The sequence below is a fragment of the Nicotiana attenuata genome, chromosome 7 (genome assembly GCF_001879085.1).
Source record: "Nicotiana attenuata strain UT chromosome 7, NIATTr2, whole genome shotgun sequence".
NCBI classification, from domain to species: domain Eukaryota; kingdom Viridiplantae; phylum Streptophyta; class Magnoliopsida; order Solanales; family Solanaceae; genus Nicotiana; species Nicotiana attenuata.
In genome coordinates, this window is record NC_031995.1 from 36,561,301 (window position 1) to 36,583,143 (window position 21,843).

At 36.4% G+C, this 21,843-nt stretch overlaps 3 protein-coding genes across 6 annotated transcripts in view; all 3 read right to left on the reverse strand.

Moving 5' to 3' along the window:
• The window catches only part of LOC109230448 (cytochrome c oxidase copper chaperone 1-like), a 3,808-nt gene extending 2,749 nt beyond the window's left edge, over window positions 1-1,059 (reverse strand). The window contains exon 1 of one of the 2 annotated variants that reach the window (XM_019395949.1): window positions 1,016-1,059. Coding sequence is in view for 1 of the 2 variants with exons in the window: in XM_019395948.1 (XP_019251493.1) it covers window positions 806-808 (3 nt within the window). In the remaining variant the exon portion in view is untranslated. Of the gene's footprint in view, window positions 1-805; window positions 981-1,015 lie in introns of those variants that run through there. The other variant, XM_019395948.1, reaches the window with a different exon arrangement.
• Window positions 2,700-3,596, reverse strand: LOC109230450. Its single transcript, XM_019395950.1, has one exon. The coding sequence runs from the start codon at window positions 3,318-3,320 to the stop codon at window positions 2,886-2,888; it is 435 nt and encodes a 144-aa protein (XP_019251495.1). The 5' UTR covers window positions 3,321-3,596; the 3' UTR covers window positions 2,700-2,885.
• On the reverse strand, window positions 4,348-16,961 carry LOC109228935. Of its 3 annotated transcripts, XM_019394201.1 has the most exons (11): window positions 16,591-16,961; window positions 16,138-16,269; window positions 15,756-16,056; window positions 14,429-14,668; window positions 14,076-14,289; window positions 13,863-13,972; window positions 8,320-8,519; window positions 6,265-6,368; window positions 5,933-6,120; window positions 5,658-5,857; window positions 4,348-4,832 (listed from the first exon to the last, which is right to left on the reverse strand). In XM_019394201.1, the coding sequence occupies exons 3-11, from the start codon at window positions 16,009-16,011 to the stop codon at window positions 4,632-4,634; spliced, it is 1,713 nt and encodes a 570-aa protein (XP_019249746.1). In that variant the 5' UTR covers window positions 16,012-16,056; window positions 16,138-16,269; window positions 16,591-16,961; the 3' UTR covers window positions 4,348-4,631. The 3 variants fall into 3 exon arrangements, with proteins under 3 accessions (XP_019249746.1, XP_019249744.1, XP_019249743.1); XM_019394199.1 differs by having other exon boundaries at window positions 15,756-16,264; window positions 16,591-16,960; XM_019394198.1 differs by having other exon boundaries at window positions 15,756-16,269; window positions 16,591-16,960.

Below are 21,843 nucleotides of genomic sequence, written 5' to 3' on the forward strand. Positions count from 1 at the left end.
CCCCTCCCCCCCCACCCCCCCCCACCCCCCACCACACACACACACAAAAATTCTTTTGTGTAAACATAGCCAAAAGAACTTAATTCTGATAAGACCTAGTTTTTTGGCGACTACATAAATAGAAGAGTATATCAACTTACGGTTGAGGGTGCGACGTAACAAGGGATAACCATGTGATTAGCACCTTCTACGTCGGACCACGAGGTTAGGGGTTCAAGCCACTAAGGGATTCAAGTCGTTAAAGCTGCTGCCGGATTCCCAAGTAGGGTGCAGTTTGGGTCTAGGATTTATCATATCAAATAACTAAAAAACAACACACACACACACACAAAAAAAAAAAAAAATTCACATTTGTCTAAGCTTTGGGAGACAGAGTAATCCGACACCTATGGTGGTGGGAGGTGGCAGGTAACTAGTGGAATAATCAAGGTGCACATAAGCTGGCCTAGATACCACAATCATTCTTTTTTTTTTTTTTTAATAATGAAAAAAGGGGAACACAAGATAAATCATTCTCCGTAAGAAATGAAAAACTAGCTAATAATGCGATGCAATTTCCAGATGTGTCACTTCTCCAGTCAATTAAGTAATTATCATTAACCAAAGCAAACAGGTAAAAAGCCCATAAGTGCATACATGGCAAATGATTAACATAAACAAAGCTGTTTTAATACGAAACAAGCACCTTTAATTACATAAAATGATTTGAATTCATAAATTCTGAAAACTTCAATTGTCACAAAGTACCTCAGATAAGAATTCAGAACATAAGAAACAAAAAAGAATCAATAAGAAAATATTTTACCATAGTAATTTTATAACTCGTGAAGCTCAAATAAACATCTAAATTTAAGTTCTTTCAACTCAGCAGAGTTGGGTTAAATACAGAAAATCGGCGGGGGTTTACACGTGTGGTCTACGAAAATTTCATTCTTTGAAAAAAGATGGAAAAGAAGAATATTACAAGATTTAATCGCCAAAATACAGCAAAAATTTCACATTTCAAAGTACATACCTTTGATTCCTTTGTTCTTGTCAGCAAGACAGGGTTTTTGAGAGGTTTATGTGGACAAATTCTTGGTTACGTTGCTTTTATTGCCTCGACTTTCTATGAAATGTCAAAGAAGCCCCTAAAGGTTCAAAATAGACGATTTGCCCCCTACTTCACACCTTTTATTTATTGATTTTTTATTTTACTTTGTTTTGTTTTTTTTTGGTGTTGTGTAATTAGTTAGATGGATTACGAAAAATGTAACATTTTGGAAATCAACGAAGAATTCGAGTTACCACTGATCATAATAGGTTGACATGTTTTTTGGTTTAACTTAAGTGTTGCAGTAATTTATTCTCTTAAACAATGAATACTATTTACAACAAAATAAAGAGGAATTTCTGATATTCAAATAGTGATAGTGATAAAAGCTTGTGCAAAAAGCAAATGTTTTAGGATATTTGTAATTATTTTTAAGATTTTGTGAATATTGTGAGTGGAATAAGAACTTTTCTTTAATACACAGCCAAACCTCTTTTTCCAAAAAAAAAAAAAAAAAGAACATTATATTTTATTCTATTTTACTTACTTTTGTTTTCCAAAAACTTCTTGAGACAAGTTAAGCAAACACATTTGAAGTTGGGACTCTTTATTCAGAAAACGTATAACGTAATTTTATAGTAGTATATATTATATGAACAACATTTGAACTTGCATGGAGCATAAGTTTGGGGGAGAATTCAAAGTTCTAATCATAAGTTTAAACTCAATTAAGATCACAACAGGACATGATATCTTCTTTTTTTTTAGCATAACATAATAACATAACATTATCCCGAAAAATAAAGATAGTGTCAACTAGACATGCCAATGTCTTACATATATCTGTCAAACATATTTTACCTTGAGCGATATGTACATCTATAAGTTGACAATTGCATTGCTACCACGGGTGGAGGTAGAAGTTTGACTACATATTCGGTCGAACTCAATAACTTTTGCTCAAATAATATATTTGTATTAACTATTAAAAAATTTATTAGATATGTACAAATATTAAAATTAGAACGTAGCTCTTAGTATTTGAAATTATCGTTCTAAAATTAAAGATCCATAAAAAAATGAAATCGTGATTCTGCCTTTGATTGCTAAAGAAATTTAGATTAAGTTTTCAAAATCCGATTTTCCTTTGAATGATTCTGCCGACAATGAATATTCATGAGACAAAAATAAAGACATGTCTTTGTATGCCTCAACATCAAACATATTGGATATTTGCAAAGTTATTTGTCCCTACGTTTCTTCATGTATTGAATTTGCACATTGAAAAGTTGCCTCTTTATCTCCATTGCAAAAGCAAGCATATAGTATCAATTTCGTTGACAAACTACAATCATCTAGAATACCTAAAGGGTCCACAGGTATTTTGTATATAAAAACCATTAGTAAAATTGATGCCATGTGACCACGAGGTCACGAGTTCGAGCCGTGAAAACAGTCTCTTGCAGAAATGCAGGATAAAATTGCGTACTATAGACCCTTGTGGTCCGGCCCTTACTAGAACCCCGCATATAGCGGGAACTTAGTGCACCGGGCTGCCCTTTTTCTTTCCTTGAATTGGACAACTATTTCAATGTATTATGGATAGAACATAAAAATCAACCAATGCTTTATAACATTGAAAATGTAACTGTGAAATTAGTTTACCTTCTACTAACCGACAGCTAAAAGAATACTTACATAGTCAAATCATCTAAAAAAAATAACTACAATTAATTGTCCATACCAAGTGGGATTATAAACTAGAAAATACAACAAATTACTGCTATAAAAAGTTCAAAAAACACTAAAAATTTCGTTAAACTTTTGTGTATACATGGGGTTAAATCCAAGACTAATCGTACTTTTCTTTCCAGGAGCAGACAAGAAAGAAAACCCAAGAAAGTCCCAAAGCAATGTCCCCAATAACAAGCCTCACCCAATCAACACCAAGATCCTCAACCTTTCTCTCAAAGTAAATTCTCCAAATAGCCATAGCAACATGAAGAAAAACACAACCCTTAGCAAAAAAGCTGTGGATTTCTCTATCTTTTACAAATGCAACCATCAACAAAAGAAATCCAATTGCAAACAAAAGTAGACCCGAAAATGAATCTGATGTTCGAATTATCAACTGATCATGAGGTGTTGATCCTAGCAATTTACTGGCCCTTTCATTCCCACGACTAAATACATATAACTCATTGCTATAAAACATCATTAAGATTCCACAAGTTAAGGCCACCAAAGAATGGAGCATGCACAATAGGAAAAAAACAGGTGACCCCATTGAGAAAAACTCTATAAAGCTTCAATCTTTAAGCATGTAACAAAAGATCATTACTCAACCCATTCAGGTGACCCCATTGAGAAAAACTCTATAAAGCTTCAATCATTAAGCATGTAACAAAAGATCATTACTCAACCCATTTGACATGGTACAAAATAATACACAAAAATCAAATCTTTGGATCCAATACTCAACAGGTAAAAAGGGGTGAAGAAAGGAATATGGGAAAGGTTTTAGTATATAGAGAGCGTTTCAAAATTCAAGAGAACAACTAATGTGGCTACTTTAGTACAGCTAATTTGACACTTAAAATAACAAAAAAGAAGAACGTTTCTGTCACTAACTTCTCTTATTCACCTTTCTCTTTTTGTTTTCAGATTTCATTTGTTTCTTTTTTCTCTTTTTGTAATAAATGGTGAATAGTTTTCGTACTGACATAGACACTAATGTGTCAAGTACGAAACGGATGCGAAACATGAATTATTTTGCTAAATTAGGACATCATTTTATGGGAAAAAATCCCCAAGGGGTTAATTTCAATCTTTACTGTGCCCTTCCATTATTATTTTACCTTACATAGGCCTCTCCCACACCCAAAAATGTATAGATGATTGGAAAAGAGAGAGAAATAATGATAGGAAAAACGACTCAGATTACCCAAAATACCAATATTATGTGACATAAAAGACTACTTCCAATATACGCTTCACCTGCTATTAGGAAGTTCAACTCGTTTGGTTGAACGCGTTCTGATCCTTGTATTGCATTTGCGTATACAAAGCTATTAAATAGGGAAATAATTTCTGTACATCCCCTCTCGATTTTGGAGCCCAATTAAAGGCTGTCCAATCTCAATGATTGTGATATTGTAAATTTAAATAGACTCGTAAAGAAATATAGCCAAATTGATGGTGTTGAAATCATGTCCAACCAGTGCCATATGATTGTCATTGTACCATACGATTATGCATCCAATACCCAAGCATACGTATCATGTTCGTGATAACAAGAAATCCAGCACCAAAAATTGGTCTTCACTCTGCCGTGTTACTAGCAGAAAATATGATTAGCTATAAAACAAGAATCAACCAACCTATTATTTCAATTAGTGATATCTACAATGTAAATTGAATTGATATTCACAACTTTCAAAAAAAGCAAAACCAATTTTTTTCTTCGCACATTTGACAAGTACCTATCAAAATTGTCCTAACATTGCTGAACAGTAAGCAACAAATAGGTTGAAAAAGGAGAACATATTCTTTTTCCTTTTGCAGCAGAAGAGGAACGGCCGCAAGGGGGGCAAGAAAATCAAAAAGTACTGCCTCCCCTACTCCCAGAACCAACTTTGCGATGTCGTCTTGAATTAGACTTCCTTTCACCTCTTCCACGCTTAGGATTTCTTCTCACTGGAGATTTAATAGAAAATTGATCACGAACCAACGCGGGTGGAGGATGGACTCTCGCAACTGTCATGTGAGCCCTTTGCTCCAGTAAATCTCTATGGTATGCCTGCAAAGATTTGGTATAAACACTCTTATACTATGAGAAAGTAGAGGCTGTAATACGCAGCAAAAATTAAGGCAAATAACTAGCTAACCATAAAAAGTGTGAAAGGTAATATCCAACTTTCCGAAGCTTTTGAGTAAAAATACTGTTCATCTTCTCCAACCAAAGAAATATTCCCACACCTTTAATATTGAGTACATGTATATCTTCATTTATGACTCATTTTTTTGCATCTCTGAGACCAAAATTCACGATTTTTTTCTTTTCCTTTTTTCCTAATGGCCCATGAGTCAATACTAGTCCTTCTTTGCTTTGTGTAGGAGTCAACATTCCTCAGCAAATTATGATCCACATCTAGGTATTTGGAAGTCAACTGACCACCTAACAATTGCAGAGAATTCTTGACATGTGTAAACAATTTGAGTTACAGACTCCCTCAAGATTTATGTAGGCAAAATTACCTACTTCCCTCAATATAAAACAAAAGTTCATCATCTTCCACCTTTTTTCCATTGGGACATGTAGTTATAACAAAAAATGTGTAGAGATGTGTACAGATCTGAGAAGGGCAGCCATAAAAATCAAAAGAAACGCACACAAAAGTAATTTGGAACAGTTCTCACAGAAAAATCCTACATACTAACCAAGGAAATACTTTGGGCCAGTAGAAACTATAAATGGATCATATGATACTTAAACAACATATGCATATGGTTCTCCACCTTTGCTGAAGAGAAAGGAAAGGCAAATAAAAAGCAAAAGAAAAGAGAGGGAAGAAATAATTTTTAGATTTTGTATGGAATAAGGAAGATGCTCTGCTGTGGATACCTGTATCACAAAATTTCGCCTCTCACAATCCAAAAACATGTTGATGTTCCAGCTAACCTTTGCCATCAATTTGTCCCTAACGGTGGAAAAGCTCAACTGGTCCCTTGAGGTAAAACGATCAACCTCATTGAACCACAGACAGGTGAAAAGATTTGTGATGGGAATATGTTCCTTTATGATAACACATCCTTCAGGAACATCTGAAAAAAGTTTGCTAAGTTAATTACATTTTGAGAGCGAGTGCGCAAATGAACATAAGGTGTACATGGACCCACCACTTGTAATAGGAAGCTTAGCCTCCGAATATGCAGTTAAACCTTCTTTCCTGTAGAAGCCAATTTGGTGATCAATGGATACATTATCATACTTCCCAGCAGCTTTATTAGCTTCAGCTTCTTCAAAGACGTCAAACCGTCTATAATGTCTTGAAATTGCAAAAGTAGCATTCTGGCGCCACAAGAATCTGAGGTAAGGAATAGAAAAGAAGAAACTCATGAAACTGCAAAGTAGAGATGAGATATTGAAACTAGAAGGTATAAACCAACAAAAAGACTGAATGACTTGTTTGCAGGCAGAAGGATGCAAGAGGGAGCAAAACCAAATGTACCTCTCAAGAATCTGGTAAGGATCCACAACGAGCTGAAGCTTTCCATCTATCCAAATTGAATAGCGGACATTAGGAAAGAGCCTATGTAGTAGGAGCTTAGGTACCTGCCACAGATACATCTCTTTCAAGCAAATTCATAAATCACAGGTTCTTTAAAATCCAAACTTAACAGTTGAAAAAGTTTCTGAAAATATAATCCATGAAAGAAAGATACAATGGTGTAAAATCACATTGATATCTAATTCACATATTCTTTAAAAGCCAAACTTTATTGATGAAAGATTTCTGAAAATAAATCCATGAAAGATAAAAAATACAACAATGTCAAATCACATTGATATCAGATGAATGATAACGGTTACAGCGTATATTCTATTACATCTCGGAATGTTGGTTTTTCTCATCACTTTGTGGAAGAAAGATTAAACTATTACAGCAACAGGGGATCGATCAAAAGAGCGAATCCCTCAATCTGCTAACATTCATTTCAAGTTAGAAACTTCAGTAGGTGACAAATAGAAGGATGTGCACAAATTAGCTCAACCGTTAATATGGTGCTAACAACAAAATCCACAGTAGATACTTTATTTTACTAAAAGGTAAAAGCAGTACATGACTACCCAAGTTCATTGCTTTTTTGTGGGGTTTCTTACAAACAGCATGGTCAGAATATAGTGCTTTTCATAACTAGACGCAAGATCAAGCACTGTGTATCATGCAGGAGAAACTGGAACAAGATATCTCCCCATCATTCGTATCCTACTTTCTCATAATGTGATATTTTTTTTCCCCAACAGATGTAAACATATGGGTGTAGATGCAAAGCTGATGCCTATGGAAAATGGTTTTCCGCTAGCAGAAGAAACATCTTATTTTTTGCCAATCCTGTTAAGAATATTGTAAATATACTGCAGTGACAATTAAGGAGATCCATTATCAGTTAGGATCCATTACGATAATTCTTCTCTCATATTATGTGTTCATTATATTCCCTCCTATATTATTACCCATGAATATTGCTATTTAACAGCTTGAGGGAATAATCAAGCTGGTTGATCCCGAAATTCTCTTTCCTCTTCTTCTCATTCTAGCGTTCTCCTTCTCCGTTCTTCTCCTTCTAATTGGTATCGTAGATAGTAGATCCATTCTCTCTGTTAACTGTTTTATATTTAGGAAAAGATTTTAGTAAAGTTCACCGAACCGCAAAAATCAAATATGGCCATCATTACCCCATTAGAAGAGCATTCTCTCACCTCACAGCCACCCTATTTCCAAAGTACATCATCAGTGACAACGAGCGGTAAAGTACATGCTGAGTCTTCTCAAATTACTGCGGACATCATGCGGCTACACGTGGCACATCTCCAGCCAACATCTTCCATCGACAATCACTCCACAGGAGTCTCCCAAACCCCTATAGTTCATCATCTCCTTAAGAATCTCCTCAGATCAAGTTCAAATTGCTCAAACAGTGACCTGGGGCTCAACTACTCCAGGTTTTCCCCATTTCACTCGCTTAGGCAAAAATTTCAGTAGAATTTCTTTATCACCTTTGGAGTTCCTAGGACTCTGTTACATTGATTTGCGGCACTTACTGTTTTTGCTTTGCCCTTTCCCTCTCTGTTCATAACTGTATTATTTGTGGTTCTTTTTTGTATTTTGAAGATGCTTTCTTGCTTCATCACTTAGTAGATTTTTTAAGGGTCCGAAAAAGAGAATATGACACAAGTCAAACTGAAAAATCTCGTTCAATCAATGGAATGACATGAAGAGATATGTTAATATCAAAGCTCACAACTTTTACCTGCACATGTGCAAAGCTACAGAGACAAATAGGAGAAGAATATGTTCTGCTTAGTGATGTGAAAAAGTGTAACAACAAAGAGACCTCTCAACACAGATTACAATGGGTTCAGTCAAACCCCTTGTATCCAAAAAGATTTTAAAAATACTTCCACTTTGAAGACAAATGATATTATCTTCCAGTAACTTGGTTTTCCATGTTTTCTACAAGGAGTGAACAGAAGGATTAAGAGGAAAACTAGGAGAGCAAACCTTTCCATTGCGTCTAGCATCAGAGTAAGGCACATTGCGAACCAGAATAATCCTCCATAAACCAACCCTATTCCTGCTGTCCAAGAGACTTGAATTCTTCAAGGATGCCTCTGTTTCTTCATCAACAAACATATAAAAGGGAACATTTTCCCGTGCAATTTCACCAGCGTTTTTTGGCTGTTGAATCACATCATAATTTCCTGTAAGAGCGTTTATGTAGATACTAGTCAGGGATAAAAAATCACATTGCTGCCTGATGCAAACACCACAATATTTACACATTTTCATGCTTCTTGAGCAGCCACAACACAAAGGATACCTAAGCAGACTAGAGAGAATAAGCACTCCTCGGTAATTCTGTAGGAGATGCATCATATGCTAATATGTTGCATTGTCTAAAACTCCAAGACAATGTCAAACTGATTAAAGATTAAAAAGTCCAACTCATGAATCATTTGTACAAAATTTTAAATCGCACATTCCTACCGGCCACGGTACTCTAAGATTAAGTATGTATGGGTGAAATTGGAAAAGGCCTATACGTGTCGTGTTACAAATGCCCCATGTTGTGGGTTGGGGGGGAAACAATATGAAGTTATACTTACAATGGCTACTGCATACTCCGTCGCTGTGGCTTTACAGGGTCATATTTACCTCCTTGTGATAAGGATATAGGCTACTTACCCCCTCGTGCTCTCTAAAATATTGCGAATTATTCTCACCATTAAGGGATGCTTAATATCGTTAAGAGATATTCTTTTTTTAATCAACCACCTAAAATTGGTAAACTGTCTGAAAAATGTATTAACAACATTAATGTTTCACTGAACCATTTAAAATCAACCTCTCATGCATTTAAATTTTTGTTTCTGATGTTCTAAAGTTCCCCTGAAAATAATTAATACAATATGTTTCAGAATTTATAGTAATATTGTGTAGATTTTGATATTTTGCTAGTTCTTTTCTGAAAAAAGATATAACTGGGTTTCGCTTTATGGAGAGCACTAGAGCTCTTAGAAACCTACATAAATAATACTGATATTTTGGAGATATAAGTTTTACCATTTGTACTTTTAGGAACTTGAAGTTGAAGATCAACATAAACCAAATGAAAGAGTATGTGAGCTTGAATATGGAGTAAAAAAAATCGACATAATAATGCCTGTAAGAGACTTAGAGATTGTTTAGATTGAGGGATAAGGATGTTTATCCTGGGATAAGATTAAGTATTAGTTATACAACGTCTGGATTTCGATATAAACTCTGCATTTCTAATATAATCTCCGTGTAGCTAATACAACATTTGACTTCCAACTGTCGTATTACTAGTACCGCTTAATGTAGGCAATTCCTACATAACGACCTCTACTTTATTCACCGTATATTAAATCATGCATAATTATTCATCGGGTAACAACCCCTGCATATATTCAGTGCATAAGGAATCCTTGTATATGCATAAATAAATCATAAGCCAAATGACCCTTACTAGTAACAGTTTAATCTTTTAACAAAATAGAAAGAATAATGGTATTAGTCATGATTTAACTGAGAGGAGATCATTCGCATAATGTTTCATACAAGAACTAGGTAATTAGTTATCTCCTCATAAAGCGGAGGGGTAATACACAAGTTGCTAAAAACAGGTAATAATAATGGCTGTCTGAAGCTGCTATATCTTGATTTATATTACTATATGTTTTGAGTCTACAAGAGGGGGTCGCTCTGAAGGAGGTCTAGTCCACTCAGGGGTGGAACCCAACTTTAAGAAGATTATTACATGGACTGGGAGGTGTCGAGGATAAAGAGTCTTTTAATACATCGGAGCAAAGCAAGGGGCTGCAAGAGGGTATAGATACACTGAGATTGCAAAATCATTCCAGTGGAGTTTATACAGTTAGTTCAGCTTATAAATATTTGAACCAGGTAGGATCTCAGCTAACACTTTGGCCATGGAAACACATTTGGAAAGTCAAGGTGCCATATCAAGTGGCATGCTTTACTTGGTTGGTAGTTAGAGAAGCTGTTCTGACTCAGGACAATCTCAGAAAAAGGGGAATACAACTTTGTTCAAGATGTTACTTGTGTGGGCAGGATGCAGAGACAATCAGTTATTTGTTTTTACCTTGCATAACTACTAGACAGCTATGAGATTTGTTCATCAATCTCAGAGGTATAAAATGGGCAAAGCATGGAAGTACTTCTGAAGTTTTGACATGCTGGAATATAAGGGGAAATTGTGAAAGGAACAACGACAGATGGAAAATTGTCCCGCCAAACATTTGGTGAAAAATATGGAAGGAAAGGAATTCAAGGTGTTTAGAAGATACAAGCAGTACTCTCCAGAAGATTAAGATGAATTGTGTTTTTTCTCCTTTGTTTTTGGTGTAAATATGAATACACGGATGATCCTGAGGATATTTTGGATGTATTAGGTTCCTCGTAAGAACAAGGTTTTAATTTCGTACTATTTTGGTGCTCTGCTGTAACAACCTATTTTGGTTTCCAAGACAATCTTTGTGCAGATGTCTTTATATATACAGAAACATGTTACCGCTCAAAAAAAGTAATATGCAATAAATCCTTTTTATAATTCCAGACCCCACTAGTGGGATTTTACTGGGTCGTTGTTGTTGTATACTCCCTCTGTTTCAAATTAGATGACACACTTTCCTTATTAGGCCGTTCCAAAAAGAATGACACATTTCTACAACTGAAAATAATTCAACTTTAAACTCTTCATTTTATCCATTTTACCCTTAATGAGAAGCATTTATAACCACTAGGGGTGGCAAAATGGTTCAAAGAAAACAGTTAACCACCCATATTATCCACTAAAAAATGGGTTGGATAATGAACTTTTTAAGAAAGGGTCAAATATGGATAAGAACCATATTATCCATTTAGAAAATGGATAACCAATGAGTAACCAATGGATAACCAATGGGTCTAACTTTTACATTTGTAAAGCCTCAAATTGGGGGTTCCTCAAGTTAGGGAGACAAAGAATTCTCCCAAAAGTGATCATATACAAGAAGTCATGGATAATATGGGTTACTCATATTATCCGCCGGTTAACCCGTTTTTTATCCGTATTAAATATGGGTTGGGTCGGATAATTGATCCGTTTTTCATTACCCGTTTTCGACCCGAACCATATCCGACCCAACCCGCCGGTTTGCCACTCCTAATAACCACATAAATGTCATAGCCCCACAAAACTTTTACCCCATAAGCTTTTAAGACCACAAGTTTAAAAAGTCTTCTTTTCTTTTCTTAAACTCCGTGCCGAGTCAAACTACCTCATCTAAATTGAAACGGAGGGAGTAATTAATAAAACTTGGTTAATAAAAACAAGAAGGAAGAATCTAAGGACGAGTTCATAATATTCTCTGTTATTTCAAAGACTTGGGTTTCCGATAAATGGAGTTCAAGGAGATCAGTTGGACATGATCTCTAATTCAGAGGAGAGGACAGGGATTCTAGTAAAGAACATATGGACATCGATAGATTGTATTAATACCTATTGAAAACAAACGTTAGAAGTAATAGTAAAATTTACTATTACCTCTAACTTTTGTTTCCAATAGATATCAATACTTCTCAGTTTTCTCAGAATGTTGTTTTTTTGGTGAATGGTAACAAGTTTTATATATCCATGCATAAAAACTGTGCCAAAATCATATGTACAGAAGAAGAGCAAAAACATATCATTTGCAATTTACAGAACTTCCAACTTCAGTATCCACTAAGGTTTCTTCTTTATACCAAAAATGGAACAACAAAAAGGAGTTCATCTTGATCTTCTGAATATTATCATCAATGCCTTCAAAACATCTCTCAAAATGTTTCACATTATAAAATTCAAATATTAAAAAGCAGAAGAGTGTGTGTGGTATATGTGTATATATCGTGCCCAGGTTCATGTGGATCACAAGAATTTTAGCATTTCGAAAAAATATCATATCGCAGACCCTAGTAATTTGGGATAGTGGCGTAGTTGATAAATATAAGTATCATAGTCTTAGCAGCTTACATAGGACTAAGGGGCGGCCAAACCCTAAAGCAAGTGAAGCACTTGCTTTAGGCCCCAAGAATTTAAGGGCCCCAAAATTACTATTTCTCTATATGCAGTATATTGTTTATATAATTGTTTCTTAGTATTGATAAATTATTTCTTTATTTTCATGTTAATTTTTAATAACTTAATATCTTCCTCTAATTAATATAACCAAACTAGTTTTCTGTCAATCTTATTTTACGTTTTTACTGAATTATATTTCTCTATTCATTAGTTAGTCACGTAAAAATATCTAATAATCTAACTTATCATTTATTTTCCTCACATTAATTATACTCTCTCCGTCATAATTTATGTGAAGGTGTTTGATTGGAAATGGAGTTTATGAGATAAAGAAAGACTTTTGAAACTTGTGATCTAAAACAAACTATAGAAACTTATGTGGCTAGAAATCATCTCATTAAGGGTAAAAAAAATCTAAAGTTGAATTATTACCAAAAGGGGACTGACTAAAAAAAAGAAGGTATCACGTAAGTTGGGATGGAGGAAGTATGTTTTATGGGTTCTCTCATTTCAGTTGTGATACAGTCAACGTTAAATTCATTCAATTTTTTGTACTTTATAAAACCAAGTTCTCATTTTTTTTCATTTCACATACTCACTTCTCTAATTTTTCAAATAACGATGCTCAATACACACCCACACTCACTTGTCTATATATATATATATATATATATATATATATATATATATATATATATATATATATATATATATAATATTTAAGGCCTCTTATTAAGGCTTTGCTTTAGGCCTCAGATCCAATTGAGCCGCCCCTGATAGGACTCTATGTAGTTTCGCTCATGTATGAAACACAAACAGCAAATCATAAAATGTACCACCTGCCTACTTTGGTCATTCGAAATAGGTATAATACACATGGGACATGTTCCAACACCACCACTTAGTCTCCCCCAATTCTTTGTTACCCCATTATTCATATATTATCTTTTCCATATCTCTAGCAAATTCAAATATCTATATCATACTTCTTTTAAACATTGCTAATGAAAGTATTATATAAATTAGGATGAAGAGAAGGATCTACACCTTCGAAAATTTTGCTTAATCAATAACGGAGAATGAAAAGATCAAAGTAAGGGGTGCATAAAAACTTGCAAATTCTCCTAGTAATTTGTCTCTTAAGATGGAGCTAGGTGGCATAGATGGGAGACAGCTAATAAGTGCCTGATTATCTCTCATGCATCAATGCAGTACGTAACTAAGTATCTAGTAACATGTACCTAAAACCTAAAATATGACAGCTTCTTCAGCAGATCTGTATTCCTCTCATAACGTTCCTAGTCCAATAGGTAGATGAAAATTCTTGTGGTTTTGATACTAGCCACTTCTAGCTTGGCTACATTCTCTGACCCTTTATTACCTTATAGATGTACTAACATAAACTTAAAAAATAGTGAGTAAAAAAGATGAAATTTCTGGAGCATAGCTTATAGAGTACCAAATATGGCTGATGCAACAATGACTTCATGGAATTGCTCCATCTCCTTTAGATCAGCTGCATCGATGTCAAATCCCGTTCGATCACCAGGTCTACAACCTTTGACAAATCTGACCCAAATATATCAGTGATGGGAAAACTTTGGAAAGAGGACAAAGCACTAAAGCCAGCAAAAATACAAGTCACTGTGTCAAGATGATAAGTGCAACTTACCCGCAGTGCACAGTCATTGACTCTTTTATGTCAAAAGAAGCATTTCTCTCCTCCAAAGAAGGGTACCCACCAAATTCAGAACCCCCGTGAGGTTCAGTCTTCATGGGAATTTGCTCGTGGAAATAAGTTAAATGCTGAAGCCCAGGTGACGCTGATGGGACTCTAGGCATACGAGCTATCGCTTGCTCCACAGGAACGTAGCATACAGGACATGCTGAATCAAAACGAAAGAGAGTATAACCAAGAGTACGACATTACGTAAAGTGTTGATTAGAGCAAAAGATAGAATACAAATGCATGAGACCAAATAACAAATAAGATCCAAGTTTGAAACAGATGAGTTTTATACTTACGGCGAGGCCCAATTCGCCTCCTATCACCAGGTGGAGGAGGGGGAAATGCAAAGTTTCGACAAGGATCAGGAAAAGCAATGGAATCTTTAGCCAATATCATAGCTGAAGCATTGGGAGGAGGCAGCTGGGCAGTATTCTCACCGCATACCATAACCTTCCTGGGCAATAATGCAGATAGATGATATGTGTTGTTTTCAAACCACTCCTTGAAGTCCAATTCAGAACTCCTTGATGCGTCATCTAATAATAGCAAAAATCTTGTATGAAAATCAGGAAATCTACCTCATAACAAACTACATTAGTGACTTCAGAACTAAGTAAAATGCGTTATATAACTGGTGGTGGTTTTGCCGCTTTGCACAAAAGAAATGAGGAGGCAAGCACCAGTGAACCACACCTACCATAACATTCCTTTTTCTCTTTTCTAGACATGAAATAGATCGATACTCCAAAAAGCTCAAAAGAAGAAACACAAAGTAAGACTAAACTAACAACTTCGGTGCAAATCTATGACTGCAGTACTGAGACAAATAACGATGACTCTATTTAGTGCGGTTCAACAGGGGATAGGTAACTACCCATCTATGACTGCAGTACAGAGACAAATAACAATGACTCTATTTAGTGCGGTTCAACATGGGATAGATAACTACCCATTCCGGCACCCCATCCCAAGGAAACTAAAATTATAAAAGCTTTAATTTTATTATCAAATCATTATTCTCATTAACAAGTGAAGAGATGTTAACTTATGACTTCTTCCAAATAGGGCCTCTTACAGAGCAGGCACTCGAATTTAACTATATATTTAGCAAGCACTGGATTTATCCATGTCTCGCCTTATTTGTTTTATTTATTCACTAAATTTCAAATTGATTTTATGTTACACTGATAGAGCCGATGGTAAAGAACAAGGCGTCATGCTTTTCTTCAATAAATTAGAAGTTACAACATCAGAAGCCAACATACAGTAAAAATCCATTGCTCTCAGAATCAAGTCCCATTGAAAATGAATAGACTTAATTCTATTCATTGCAATTACTCAACCTTGTCTCTCTAATTCCTTTCTAAGCGGACTGCATCTTATGTATCTTGTGCAGATGTATTAATACCAACATTTTCATTTTAAATGTTGTTTCCTTCACCTATCCACAATATACAATTTGGTCCTACTAAGAAAGATACTAGAGCCAACAATGCATGCCACCCTTTCAGAACAATTAAATTATTAAAGTTTAAAATATAAATAGATCCCTATCCAAATGATAGATCCTTATCCAGATGATATTCCACAACAAAGAAACCAAAAGGACTTCAGGAAACTGACCTTTATTAACCATCGAAAATCCTGCAACAAAAGCCAAGACTGCAAATGCAACCAAAATCAGCATTCCAACCTGCCTTCGCACCAAAAACCTGCAAATAGAGGGAAGACATCTTTCCTTCTCTCTAGAGCCGGAAAGTGATGTCTTTGGAGTTTTACGCGAGATGAACGAACTCTGAGAGTGCAATACTCCATTTTGTGCCAGTTGCTGCAACGACCCATCGCTTCCTGTCCGAAGACCCAATGACCACCCAGTCATTGTTCCTCCGACCACACAATAACAACTACTTTCATCTCTTTCTTCCTTCTCCAAAAAAACCTTTCATTAACTATGCACCACAACTCTTCACAACGTAAAACTTCTCGAAGTAACACTCACACTTACTGTTTCATCTCCGCATCTTTCTGAGATCGTCAATGTTGTACCGAGGGCTTCTTTAACCGAATCAGTACAAATATACGTCTTTTCCACCTTTTGCAGCACCAAATCAATCAGAAAGCGAATTCGCTACCTATACTATAATAACCAAATAACACATCATTAACTAAGTCTAACTCCAATTAAATAAGGTTTCTAAAGAAGTAACAAATTCTCAATGTCATGATCTCAAAAGCAGTGCCGAATAACAAAAACCAATCACAAACTAATTCAATGAGAAGAGAAACCTGATTTACTAATGAATTAAAATTAAAATGATACTCCAACAAAATATACTACTGATACGTCATGGATAATGCAGTAGAAAACTTTGTAACAGAATTCGAATCTGGACCGGAACAGATCAATTCGACTATGAAAACGATTAGCCCAAAAGAGGAGGTTTAATGATTATATTACCTGAATCAGAAGTCCAATTTCAAAATTTTCTGACTTGTTGTAGAATCCAATAGGGCTTGAAAAGGAAAAGGGAGAGCATAAAAAATTTCCTATTTGGGGATGCTTGATCTTCTCTCTCTACGCCTCTTCCTCCTCGGCCTGTTTCTATTTTATTCCCTTTTGGTCTTATTTTTTTGCCAAATTTGATGCGAGTTCATACTCTTGTTTTAATATCCCTTTTGTTTTGCACCCGGAATAAAAGAAGAGAGAGATCACCATAAGTCTAATCGCATCACAGTCATAGAATGCGATTTGTAGAAACGTCGTAGAATGCGACTTGTAGAAACGTAAGTGCGACTTAAACGTAAACGCGACTATAAATCATTGCGTAAATGCTTATCAATCCCAATAACTGAATCCAATTATGAAGATCTCTTTCTTTCTTTCTTTCTTTTAAAAAAAAAAAAAAAGATGTTCGCATGACCACATTAAGGTTATAAAAAATAAGCTCTCCCTTTTTACTTTTTTTTCTCGTATAGTTAACATAATTATAACCAAGTAAGTAGAGTACGAAAAAAGTTAGTAGATGGGATGAGGTTGTTCCAAGTTCTTAGCTAGCATGTTAGGTATAAGGTTAGTCGGATAGTGAGATCCTCTCCAACGGTAACCATAATTGTGCAACTTATGGAGACCACGATCTCAGAAGAGCTTCGGGTACAGTTGAGTTCGGCACCGAAATTATTTGACCTGCTCTGGATATGTGCCCCTCTGGTTTACCTTATTTCGAGTTGAAGAGGCGGTCACTATTATAGTTCTTCTGCTCTTAGATCTTGACTTCCATGCTCATGGATCAGGAACCACTTTCACCACGTGTCAATATTTTGTTGTGCCACATGGTAAGGCCAAATTTTACAAATACAGATAGTCCGCATGAAAGGGAAGTATGGTATTGGGCCCATAGTCTTTGGCCAGGAAAGAGAAGCATGATACTGAGCCCCCTAGACACTAACATTCTTCCTAAGCAAATAGATTTTGAAGCGGCCGAAAAGTCATGAAACTGGCCGACGATGCAATATGTAGGTACTTAGTGAATAACTTTGACTCACTGGTACATAAAAATCACATCCCCATGTTCATTGGGGGGGGGGTGGGGGGGTAGGTATCGATGGTACGGATCTCGTAGTCGGTATAGTTAGTACGTCGGCCCGTTCGGTAAAGGACGGTAAAGGGAAACCGGGGTACGTACGGGTCCCGTAAACGACCGTACCTAACTACTAGTTAGTAGGTAAAGGTCGGAACGGGGGTTTNGGGTACGGTACGTACGTACGTAACCGTTTAAACCGTTAAACCGTAACGGTACGGGTACGGTACGTACGTACGTACGTAACGTAAGGTTAAGTTAAGTTAAGTAAGTAGTAGGTTAGTTACGTACGTACGTACGTACGTACGTACGGTCGGTCGGTTACGTTACGTACGTTAATACCTAACCTTACCGTAACGTTACGGTTTACGGTTTAGTTTACGTTTTACGTTACTTTACCTTAACCTTTACTTAACGTTAAACGTACGTTAACGTACGTAGTACGTAACGTTAAACGTAACGTAACGTAACGTTACGTTTAGTTTAGTTTTAGTTTTACGTTAGTTTACGTTAAGTAGTAACGTACGGTACGTACGTACGTCGTACGTACGTACGTAGTAGTACGTACGGTACGTAACGTAACGTACGTAACGGTACGTACGTACGTACGTACGTTAGGTTAGGTACGTTACGGTAACGTACGTAACGTACGTACGTACGTACCGTACCCGGTACCGTACCGTACGGTTACGTTACGGTACCGAAGGTAACGAAGTAACGTACGATACGACGTACGTACGTACCGACCCGTACCGTAACGTAACTAAACCTAACTTACGTTAACCGTAACGTAACGTAACGTAAGTACGTTAAGGTTAACGGTACGGGTAACCGGTAAACGGTACGTAAGTACGTAAACGTACGGTACCGGTAACGTAACGTTACGTAACGTAAGTTAACGTTAGTTACGGTTAACGTTACGTAGTAACTAACGTTACGTACTACTACGTACGTAACGTAACTAAACTACACTACTCCACGTGTGGGGGGGGGGGGGGGGGGATGTCATTGGGACGATCATGTCGATGTTATAGCGCCCTTGGAAGTGAAAGGAACGGATCGGGTCCAAGCCTACACTACTATTGAGTAGCGAGGGTGGTCGATGCAATTTTAACCCAACTAGGTCGGGATCGAGTCCACAAGGAGTTAATAATTGGAATGAGGTTTATATCCAAGCTAGATGCGGGCTTTGAGTCTAATTACACTTCCACAAGTTTGGGTTTGATTTCTACTTCTAACTTTACTCTAAAGATTGCAATGATTTAAACTAAGGACAATATTTTTGTTGTTGTTTTTCAAGTGTTTAAAGAGACTAGGGTCGTGACTTCCACCTAGGTGGATATCTAACGGGTAGCAAAATTCTAGGGCAAGCTTGATTAGTTGGGATCGTAATATAGCTATCACACCCGGGTACTCACTCTATACCTCTCGGTAGTTTGAGTGATTTTGCCCAATTTGGCTTTCTCAAGTCCAGATGGGTATTCATACAAATCAAGTGATATTAGCTCAAGTCGGGTATTACTATCTCTAGGTTTAACCCTTTAATTGGGGCTATCAATTTCTTGAGTTCACCTCAATTCCTTATTAGCCTAGTTATCCTAGACTTAGTCCCTCTTTCTCCAAGTAGAGACTAAGTTATAAAGGCATGAATCAATATTTGCAACCATTAATTCTATAGTTCTAGCAAGAACTAGGCTAAATATCACTAACCCATCACATTCAAGCCCTAAATCAAATACCCATAAAATACCCACATTAGGGTTGGGTTACAACCCTAGCTGTGGGTTTAGCTACTCACGGAAATAACAAAAATTAAAGATGAAATCAAGATAAAATTCATAATACTAGATTAAAGGATGAAAATCTAATGTTAAAAGATGAATCTAGTACAAAATTTCCCAAAACAGAAACTCAGCCGTCTCTGGTGCTCCTCGGATATATAACTTGACCTAAAAATGACAAAACTTTGTACTAAGCTGAAAATATCTGACAAAAATACCCCTGCAGAGGTTGTGCGGCCGCACTCTTGCTTTCTCGGCTGCACAATTCTGGGTGCGGTCCGCGTTCTTCAATTTTGGATCTGGGTTGAGCTGAGCTTTTGCGGACCGTATAATTTCGATCGCGGTTGCAAAAGGGACTTCCGTGGCCTCACAATTCTGACACGGATCGTACTTCTCTCTTTTGCTCAAATTGTAAGCTCTTTAAACCTCAGTCATCGCGGTCCGCGTAATTTCAATCACGGTCGCACATTTCCGGTGCGGTCTACGCTCATCTTTTAGCCCAAAAATCACACTCTCTGAATCTCCCTTATGCGGAACGCATAATTATGCTCGCAACCGCATAATATTTGTGCGGTCCGCGCTTCAGAACTCTTTTCCCATCCTTGGTTTTTGTTCAACTTTTGACTCCTTTGTGAGTTGATTAAGGTTCATTTGGCTCATTTTGAACAATTCTGCAAGCAAGCATATTTTATTAGTTTCCGGGAATACCTTTAAGCATCTTTGGCCTAAAACACAAGTAAAAGAGAGCAAATAATAGGTTAAAATCCCTACTTATCAACTCCCCCAAACTTAAACTTTTGCTTGTACTCAAGCAAATAAGGTAATTCCCACTTCCACTAGAAAAAGGATATTTCAGCTGGCCTAAGGTGAATCAATCATGCGTCAATTGGGACTAACAATTACCCTCAACACAAATGAATTATCAACAACACTATGTTATGACCTTTGAGTACCATAGTTCTATTGTGACACTAGAGCATCAAGAGTTGACTTAATTCATCAAGGAAGCTCGCGCTATCACGTAGGTCATTGTGGAACCCAAACTCCTCCTCCTTTATTCTCCATGAACAAATCTCACTTTAGAATGTAACACTCAAAACAAGGATTGTGAAGAAGTACGCTCATCTCTCTTAAAAGAATGACACAAGTACGGCTCTAAGCACCATAAGCTTTCCCCTTATGTAAATCACCACTAATGCAAGCTCACTCAACTCGAAATTATATAGGGCTTTTTGTGAGAATGTAATGAAGGCTTTTGGATCAAGGTAGGACTTATCGGCATATGATGGTTTCATCTTTCCTTAAGCACTCTATTTTCTCATTTCGGCTCATACTTTCTTGACTCTTTGAGTCATTTTCTTCTTCCTTTGGGGAAGTAGAGAGACACACTGTCACTCTCTTGCTCATGACAATTATTTTTCTCCTTTTCTAATCATTCCGTGCCTTTCATTATTGCTTTCTTTGAATCCCTTCAACTTTCACTTTCTTTTTGGCCTTTCTTCCTTTTCTTTGCCTTCCCTTTTCTTTATTTCTTTTTGTTCTTTGTACCTTTTATCACTTTCACATTCCTCGTCTCTCCCCCAAACTTATGCTTTTGCCAATTAATTTTCAAGAATGCCAAGGAAAGATCGGGTGCCAAGAGAGGGTCATTATAGAACTGATAAAAGCTTGTAACGTGGTTATTGAAAGAAAAAAGGCTTCGGCTCAAAGGGGTAGGCTAGGGATATCACATTGGTTGGCTATGGAAGCTTTCAAGTTTCAAATTGGATCAAGGACAGCCTACAATCATTTCTCAAGTCGAGCTACACTTAGAATTTTGCCTAGACAAACATTCAGGGCAAGTTCTAGACTTATTGGCACGTAACTTGGACTTGCAATTCAATACCTCACCTCTCAAGCTGCTGGATTGTTAAAGAGAACAGAGTCAAGGGCCCACAAAAACCCTAGCTAAGATTTAACATCACAAATGGCTCAAAGAAACCACTTGATGATTGTTTTAGTCAACACAAGAGTCTAAAGGTCACAACTAGAGCTATTCTTTGCCAATCAACTTGTTTCTAATAAGGTCGAAGGTAAATGTGTTAGTCCAAGTGAAGCCTGCTTGAGACACTTTTATTCATTACTACTATATATACCAAAACATAAAGAAAACGAACTCAATCACTTAAGAAGGTTGTCACGCCATCCATCGTTGGGAAGAGCCACCCGATTCACACAACATCCACCTTTGGAAAGAACCGTGGCATTAAGAAAACCAAAGTCTTATTGTCAACACAAAACTTAAAAAGAAGCTAACAAATAAAAAAGAAGCTATGCTACTAAAGGAAAATAACGAAAGAAGATACGAAGTAA

Bases quoted from the DNA above. Each gene is read 5' to 3' on its own strand.
- LOC109230450 (XM_019395950.1), bottom strand. From the start codon at position 3,320: ATGGGGTCACCTGTTTTTTTCCTATTGTGCATGCTCCATTCTTTGGTG.
- LOC109228935 (XM_019394201.1), bottom strand. From the start codon at position 16,011: ATGACTGGGTGGTCATTGGGTCTTCGGACAGGAAGCGATGGGTCGTTG. The intron at 8,520-13,862 runs GTACTCTATAAG...ACGCTCTTACAG, and splicing joins TGTTGCATCAGCCATATTTG to GAAATTATGATGTGATTCAA. The intron at 5,858-5,932 runs GTGGGTCCATGT...AACTTTTTTCAG, and splicing joins TAAGCTTCCTATTACAAGTG to ATGTTCCTGAAGGATGTGTT.